Raw genomic sequence first — 8,799 nt, 5'->3', positions numbered from 1 at the left:
TATATATGTTTGTCTCTGTGTGTTAACATTAGAATTAGAAAAAAAAAACATATACAAGATATTTTACAAAGTTAAAAAGAATTGCTGTTGCTATTCAATTTTTTTTTTTTTGTATTAAATGTAATCACATTTTTATTTAACTTATGTTTTATTTTAGATGTGCAAATTAGCTAACACTGATTATCTGTTCAGATTTGAAATTCAATTTATCGTTATATCAAAGCATTGCTGCCTAATCAGTGTGAGGATATTTTGCATCATTTAAAATGTATGATTCATTATATATCTTAATAATAATAATAATAATAATAATAATAATAATAATAATAATAATAATAATAATCAAACGAAAGGCTTAAAAATGTGTCTCAATATCAGAAACAGTAAACATGTATTTTGCTTTGTATCTTAATTAACTACATAAAACACTTTTAATTAAAGTTTACTACAAAATGTATTGTCTTTTTTTAAAGACAATGCAGCGGTTATCCACCAGTAAGTATACACTGAATCAACTAGCGATTCTTACCTTTCCTCAGAAGCCCTTCGGCTATGCTATATAATTAATAGGGAGGAAGTCGATTCAGAAAATGCCTATAACACAGCTGTGAACATTTTGTAAACTTCTAAAGATTAAAATAAGATTATTGGTGTCCATGCCTCTAGATTACTTTTTTTCAGCGTTGTTCTTACTTTAGCTAGGTTTTATTTTCTTTTACCTGTCACAGCCACGATTTTTTCATATGTAGCTTATATTATTTTAGACGTGCTAATTGTACAAAGTGTATGAGATTCGTTAATAAGTACCCTAATTCCCTACCCACACAACCAGTACACTGAATCCTTACTTTCACTTTATTTACAGTGTATTTAAGTAAGTGTGAATGGGGTTTTACTGGAAACATGTTAATGACAAGGTTATGATTTCATTAATGATGCAGTTGGACATTTTGGCACTACAGTTCAAAGACACAATAGGAAAATAACCCTGTAGGTTATTAAGTTAGTTGACATTGTTTTTAATGTATACGCTCAGATTTGAAATAGAGAAGTGTGGATCTAGAATTTGGCAGCACTGATCAGTTATTTTCCCTACTTGTATTATTACTTAAATTGTACTACTCGAGTGGAAAGTTCAACAACCTGATTCACATTTTGTAATGCAAAAGTACTATACTAACTTTATTATTTAAATATTTTCCCATCTGAACGACCAGGCTTCAATAAAACACAAACACACACGCACGTACACACAAACACTGTCTATTTTTTTGTATGTATTGACTGCCATCTTGTGGTGAAAATGTTCTAGTTTCGACAGAAGTGGACAGTGTTTGCAGAATATATTGAATTGTGAAATATATAAACCGTTCTACTGTTGTTAAATGAACTGACAAAACTTTGGAAAGAGTGTCATGAATAATCTGAACTATATTGTCACCTAATAAAACCTAATTTAGCACATACATGCTAAATAAATCTTTTTTTTTTTTTTTTCATTGGTTTCCATTACAAATGATGATCTTTACGTATAGGTCGGTCTTCAAGAGATGCATCCGGCTAAAGGCCATTGAAGTGATAGCATTCCTCTGTATTACATTCTGCAGTACCCTGCTTTATCTGTTATTTACACAGGTGCACTACTTGCTTTGCTTGTCTTTTTTCTGACTTCAATACAGGTTTCAAAATGATGGAAAGAGCTTGATTAGCCACAGAATAGAGTTAATAAACTTAGATGTGTCTTATTAAACTCATAGTAAAACCAAGAATTGATCAAACTGCTATATGAGAGTCTTATTGTCATCCCTGATAAAAACGTGTATGTCTTGTATGTGAAGTAGCCAATACACATGCTGTTCCCAAAGATGATACAACTTTTAAGGCAATAACATGCACATATTTGGAAATATGTAAATGTAAATATAAATAATGGGGGGTTGGGGCATTGTAATAATGACTGCTACAGTTTAGTAGCTAGGTGAATAGACAATATTGTACACTACGTTCAAGGCTTGTTGGTTCAAGCAGATTTAGTACTAAAGGCAAGCAGTTACAGGTTGTTAATGACTACAATTCCCAGCATCCTTCACTCACAATCTAGTGCAGGAAGAGGTTCGTAGTAAACAGAACGAGATCGCTTCCGGATTGAAAAGGGTAGCTGTGCTCTGCCAGATAAGGTATGAAATGCTTATGTTCAAGAAATGTAATATGTTAGAACTAAAAATACAAGGCGGAGGTAAACGCGCACTCTGACAACGTATAGTTTATAGTAGAAGGTATTTGGAGACATATTTTTGTTAAGACCAAATGGATCTCGGGTACTAGAAACCCACTTGCAGTAAATAATGTTAAATGATGAAGTAGTATCATTCTGTGCAGCAGAGGTCTAACATTCAGGCACAATGTGGGGAATCTGCGACTTGTGCGAGTTCATTTGCGTATGGATGGAAATTAAGAGTAGGAGGTTTTCTGCACGGAAGTAGATTTTGGTTACTGTGTTTATCACACTAGTTTAATCATACGTTTAAAATATGGAAATATCAAATATGTCTTTTTTTCCGATTAGATAAACATCAGTATTTTCTCTCTCAGAAATGCCCAATACGGGTCATTCATGAATGAGGCAGAATGACCTGCTCTCGTTTGTAAACTATCTAATGTTTTTACAACCGGGGCAGGAGGAATACGATAACATACTAGCTGTGTGTTTAGTTTTTAGAAAAATAATGTTGCAAAGAAAGATTTGGCCTATGTATTTATACGTGTGTGGGGGTTTGTGATCATAACTATACTCCCAAACACGCGACCAATTAACAAAACCAGAGTTGTTTATTATTTTTTTATTATTATTTTTGTTGTCATAGTTTCTAAGTGTATTTTCAAAGCTATCAGCCCTAAAATCATGCAATAAACAGAAACTGTGATGACCTTCACTCCTGAAAGTAATTCAGATACGTGCCAGAGCTCTGTTAAAAGGTAAGAGTAACAGGAAACTGGATAGTTGGACCCTCACGGCAACATCTACCATTGTCAGAAATACACGCTGCTGTCAGACCGGTTAAGAACGTGGCAACTAATTGGATAGAAGTGTTTTTTGAATGCCAAACCAGCCAATATCTGACCACCTCTGAATTGTTAGTGTGTAGTAATGAAGTTCTATATGTATATTGGGCACATTGCCCACATTGTTTTACAGCAAAGAACAGGAGTTTACCTTCTGAGACTTAAAAAACACAAAACAACTTAGAGCTGTGACATCTTGATTTCAGAAAATTCCTTGTTAGTATTTTCAACTTGTCAAGTAATTGCTTTCCTTTTAAGAGATGAAGCTAAAATGGGTGATGTGTCTAATATACTTGCCACCCTCCCTGAAACTGGAATCAGAGAAGATTAGACATCTTAATTGAGTTTTTACAAGAAAAAAAAACTTGAAACTAACAGGGGATGTGATGCTGGGACCCCTTGAACATCAGCACAGGCCCTGGTCCATTCTATGGCAGAGTTTTGCATGTCTGTTTGGTGCAACAGCTCTCGCACTGGGATCGTTGATACCCAATCAACGTTGTGCTGCGTGTGGGAACCGGCTTCATAAAATCTACACCACTGTCAGTGCTCGCAAACATCTCGCCATCAAACATCCGACGGAATGCTGCAACACTTAGAGAGTATAAGATGATCTTGGAAAATCCAGATCTCCCTTTGCACACCGACATCAAATCCCCGCCACCCTCCCGTCTGAGGTCAAGATGGCCATTCTGGACACATGCCTCAGCTCTTCTGCTGGCCAGAAAGGAGCGCGCCACCCAATGGCGTGAGATGTGGGAAAACAGTGTTGTCCCAAATAAGGACCTTACTGAAGATCCTACAAAGGAACAGCCTGGTTTCTCCATACCCTGATGGTACAGTGGACCGCTCTCAGCCGTGTCTGAACAATGCATGGGAGTTGTGGATATTTCTTCCATAAATGGAAGATCAAGGACTTGCCAAGCTGCGAATGCAGTGAAGTGAGGTGCAAACCATCGGGCACATCACTGATGATTGCCCAATACACGTTTATTGTGGTGGAACAAGTGGACTCCACGCAGCTACCCCGGATGAAGTGGAATGGCTTAAAAAAACTAAAATAACAAATGTAGCCTGTTGCTTTTCAAATGCCATATGAAAGAAGATGATTGGCGATAACTACAGGAAAGTCAGTGAATATGGAACCCTTTTTATAGTGAGCGTTAGTTGACCATGTACTGTAATTTAGTAGCTATACTGAATATATAACATTGTCTAGCATGTGAAGACTATGCAACATATTTTATAATGTATGTGTTGCAACAGTGGGCATTGCTGTGTTTACTTGAAAAGGGCATAACAATACCTACATTTTGTGTATTTATCCACCATAGGGTGTACTTTATATTGATTTCTGAGTTCTAACAATTTACAATTTTGGATCTTGTCCAGTAGACACAGGTTTCTAAATAATAAGTTTACAACATTGATTATTAGAAAACATAATTTTGCTCTTGTCTGTTACAGCAATGAGCTGTACAATAGAAAGAGTGCTGGCATATGCAAAAGCTCTTGTGGAGAGGTTAAGAGACCACGACAATGCTGCTGAGGTGCTAATTGAACAGACAACTTTCCTTAACAAACGTGTTGAAGCTATTAAGCAGGTAACTTTTATTTTCCTTTTTGATGTTTTCTTTGCTGTAGAAGACTTCCAACTGGTCATAGAACTTTAACTTTTAGTGTATCTGGGGTAACTGTTGGGAATGTATTAAACCTGCTTCCTTAATAGGGATTGAATGCATTTACGTCTTTCTAACTATGACCAGAATCTATTTCACTTATTTATATACCAGTTTGCTATTAGTGAGCTTTCCAAACAAACACATTTTACAATCACTACTTTTTGTAATATTCTAGTCCACAGAAATCTTTTGCTGTACTTTTCTCTATTTCTCTCCCCGTCTAGTACCAGGAGGAGATCCAGGAGCTGAACGAGGTGGCGAGGCACAGGCCCCGCTCCACCTTGGTCATGGGAATCCAACAGGAGAACAGGCAGATCAGGGAATTGCAACAGGAAAACAAAGGTATGATTCACATGCAGGTTCTTCTGAAAGGTTATTGCGAGGGTAAGTTTAAGAGTTTAGGTATATACTCATAGGGCCTTCAATTCGTTAGAAAACTGTGTTAATTTTACATTCACTTTGAGCCATTTTATATCCACAATAAAGACATATTTAAGGTTGCACTGTGAGCCTTAATTGTAAAGTTACCTTTACAAAAGTTATGTATTATATATGTGTGAAATTTTAAAATAAGCGCTGTATTGTTGAAAGCAATGGAAAGTTTTTTTTTTCATTTGTTAACATAATGACTACCTGTGATTCTCATGGAGTCTTGGGCTGGGTAAATTCTTAGTTTTGGTGATTGGAGTGAAATGAAAAATAATTCAAGCTCAAAAAAATAAAATAAATTTAAGCTGTGATTAAGTGTATTATGCCTGAATTAGTTTGGCTACAAGATCAAACATAATTGTACATGTAGCGAAAATAATAAATCGCCACTCCAAACTTTTTATCAAGAAATGCTACTGCACTTTTGTTAAATATCTCTTGATTTACTTGTCTTTAGGTGAGATCCTCTTAAAACATACTTTAGTAAAAGTTGTTTTTTATGCTGGAAATGGAATAGTGAACACCTGTTCCGAACATAATTTTGCCTTTGTGGTCTACACTTCATTCATTCATGGTGTTTATTCTCACAGAGCTCCGGACATCCCTTAAGGAGCACCAATCAGCCCTCGAACTCATTATGAGTAAATACAGAGAGCAGATGTTCAGATTGCTAATGGCTAGCAAGAAAGATGACCCCATCATAGTTACAAAACTAAAGGAACAACATTCCAGTGTAAGTATGGTGTTCATACAGTGGAGGTTTTACTGTAGCACATCTGCCATAGGCATATTCTATGAGATTCCAATAACTACTTGGCCATTTTATTTATAAGCATCACAGGTAAAGTATATGCTTTTATAACACACAACAGCCATAGCATTTTACTGTGGTATATTTTTTATAACATGTAGGGAATCCATACCACCTCCATAACTTGATTATCATTAGTTATAGAACTTTCTTTGCATTGCATGAATCGAGGTGTCAGGATCAGTATGTGACGCATTGAACCTTTGCAGGAAATTCAAGCCCACATAGACAAGATCAACGAAATGGCAACAGTAATGAAAAAAGCCATCGAGCTTGATGAAGACCGGGTTTATGAAGAAGAAGAACGCATTAAACAACTAGAAGTGAGTAAACAAGTTAATTGAAGCATAACTAATTAAACCTACTAGAACTGGGTTCTTATACCTTAGTCTCGTACTACAGAGTAAAACCTTGATATTCTATCCCTGGGGCATCAGAGGCAACAAACAGCAAGGACATACTAGAACATGGTGTTTTTCATACTTTTTGATACTAGTGTGTCTCATGAAGCAACAGTACTTCTGATGTCTGTTCTGCAATGCAGACCTTCTCACAGAAAAGCATGGATATTTATCACTCTTCAGAAATAAGCAGATTTCTACCCTTGTAAAGAAAGTCCTGCCACCAGCTCTTACATAGAATGTATTAGCTGGTGTCTGAAATAAATGAAACCCAGTAGGAGAGTGTTTCTCGTCTTTGTTTTATGAGGTGAGGTTTAGATATTTTGCAACATGTTTTAATAATGAATCAATACCCGATCATTAATTACATTTTGTCTCAACACTTAATGTACATAAATGACTTTTTTTATCATTTCAGCTTGAAAACAATGGACTGAGAGAACTACTTCATATTAGCAGAGAACCTTTCTTAACCCTGAAGAAAGAAGACACATCAGAGAGCACCTCTCTATCAGGATTAGTAACAAGTGCAGACCTGAGTTTGAGGAAAAGCTAAAGAATCTCTCGGAAACAATGCACTTTCATCTCATAGTTCATTAACCACATGGCGGGATAACCAAAATCACTCAACACTGTCACGGTACACCAGATTTGTACGAAAATTTCAGGGTTTCTGTTTTTTACTTTTTGATTTTATATAAGTGGTTGAGAAAGCTTTGGTAAATATTTGTGCTTTACATCTGTCTGGTTGTTCTGCTTAGTTTTGTTTCGTTTCTTCATCTTCCTGTTTTAAATTCCTCATGTTTGTGTTTTTTAAAAACAGGTGCTTGTAATAAGAACATTTTTACAACAAAATGAGTGTTCATGGGCACATGAGTACGAGTGGGTTGAAATGTGAAATATTGTAGTTGCAGAATGAGTGTACTGTGACGGACAGTGTTAGGCAGTTCATCCAGGTTTTGTGTCTGTCCCACACAAGAGGAACATATATATATATGTATTTAATGCAAATGGTATGAACAAACCTGAATAAAGCACTGCTCCAAAAACAAGATAGGTGGTAAATATTTGTATACTGAAGGTAGTAAAATGATTAACCATATTATAAACGTGTGATGTAACCACACAACACAGCTAAGAAAATCTTAATGCTTACAAATAATCCGTAAAGTGGATTGTTTTACTATACTTTTAATAGGAATCGTAACTTGTTTGACTTAAAGCAATTCAAATACTGACTGTAGCAGTAGTATTTGACCATAGTGAACTGATGGGCATGTTACTTAACTGAAAGGTGTTTCTTAGGTTTGTTACCAGCAATAACTCAGTGTGTAATAAAATAGTGCATAGTTGAACAGTACCCAGCCTGTGTGATGCCATCTTACCTGGTTAACACCTTCTCAGGATGATTGATGGTGTCACGCACATACAGTGGTGAAGCTCAATAATCAGATTTAGGAATTAATCAAACAGCACTTAAAATAGAAGTTGGACAGAATTATAAGGCTATACAATAAGCAGCATAACAGTTTAAACATGCATTTAGTGCAACAGTAAATGAAAATAAACAGTTCAATTTGTAATTTCCACTTTCCTGCACTAATTTTGCAGAGCAGCTATCATGATCATTTTCATATGCGATCGTTTTTTATTAGACTTGCAGCATTATGTGTATATTGTAAAAGAACTGCAACTCACACGGTTCGTTGCCCCGTTAAGACAGGACACGGTAATGGAATTTTATAGCACTTGCGTGCACTTTTAATAAACACAAACAAATAAACAAACAAAACAGAAACAAAACACAACAACAAAGCTTTTACACAATACCTTTTTGATGGTTGCGCACCCTCACAACCGGGCTCTTCACACTGCAGCCCTGAACAGACTGGCAGCTCTCTTTAAATACCCTGCACCTGGCTGTAATTTACAATACACACTAGGTACAGGGGATAACTAATAATTAAACAATTAAAACAACTAAACACAAATGTGCATTTGCACGTGTTTTTGGGCAGGGAAAGTCTACACCCCTTTGAATTTTTTTTCACATTTTGTTGTGTCAGTGCTTCAGAGTTTCATACATTTAAATGACGAATATTTTTTACACTTATCTACACACCTTACTCCACACTGTTAAAGGGGGAAAAAAATGCTATTGAGAAAAAAATTATAAATTAAAAATACAAAACTGAAAGATCATAATTGGATAAGTCTCAACCCTTCTGAGTTAATACTTGGTGGAAGCAACTTTCACAGCAATTACAGCTGTGAGTCTGTTGGGATAGGTCTCTACAAACATAGATTTGGCAAGATTTGACTATTTACAAAACTGCTCAAGCTCTGTCAAGTTCCTTCGGGAGCATTGGTGGACAGCAATCTTCAAGTCATGCCACAAATTTTTGATTGGATT

The 8,799-nt window shown here is 35.8% G+C and overlaps 1 protein-coding gene across 2 annotated transcripts; it reads left to right on the top strand.

Annotated features, from left to right (window-relative positions):
- Nucleotides 1-2,129: 2,129 nt before the first annotated feature.
- Nucleotides 2,130-7,746, top strand: fgfr1op2 (FGFR1 oncogene partner 2). 2 transcript variants are annotated; one of them, XM_041255055.1, is made up of 6 exons: nucleotides 2,130-2,177; nucleotides 4,531-4,667; nucleotides 4,970-5,087; nucleotides 5,765-5,907; nucleotides 6,195-6,308; nucleotides 6,805-7,746. In XM_041255055.1, the coding sequence occupies exons 2-6, from the start codon at nucleotides 4,533-4,535 to the stop codon at nucleotides 6,940-6,942; spliced, it is 648 nt and encodes a 215-aa protein (XP_041110989.1). In that variant the 5' UTR covers nucleotides 2,130-2,177; nucleotides 4,531-4,532; the 3' UTR covers nucleotides 6,943-7,746. The 2 variants fall into 2 exon arrangements, with proteins under 2 accessions (XP_041110989.1, XP_041110988.1); XM_041255054.1 differs by lacking the exon at nucleotides 2,130-2,177 and adding an exon at nucleotides 2,557-2,976.
- Nucleotides 7,747-8,799: the final 1,053 nt, after the last annotated feature.

The sequence above is a fragment of the Polyodon spathula genome, chromosome 7 (genome assembly GCF_017654505.1).
Source record: "Polyodon spathula isolate WHYD16114869_AA chromosome 7, ASM1765450v1, whole genome shotgun sequence".
Lineage (NCBI taxonomy): Eukaryota > Metazoa > Chordata > Actinopteri > Acipenseriformes > Polyodontidae > Polyodon > Polyodon spathula.
The sequence above is the reverse complement of the archived record's forward strand: the minus strand, read 5'-3'. Positions and strand labels throughout refer to the sequence as shown.

Bases quoted from the DNA above. Each gene is read 5' to 3' on its own strand.
- fgfr1op2 (XM_041255055.1), top strand. From the start codon at position 4,533: ATGAGCTGTACAATAGAAAGAGTGCTGGCATATGCAAAAGCTCTTGTG. The intron at 4,668-4,969 runs GTAACTTTTATT...CTCCCCGTCTAG, and splicing joins GTGTTGAAGCTATTAAGCAG to TACCAGGAGGAGATCCAGGA. The intron at 6,309-6,804 runs GTGAGTAAACAA...TTATCATTTCAG, and splicing joins AACGCATTAAACAACTAGAA to CTTGAAAACAATGGACTGAG.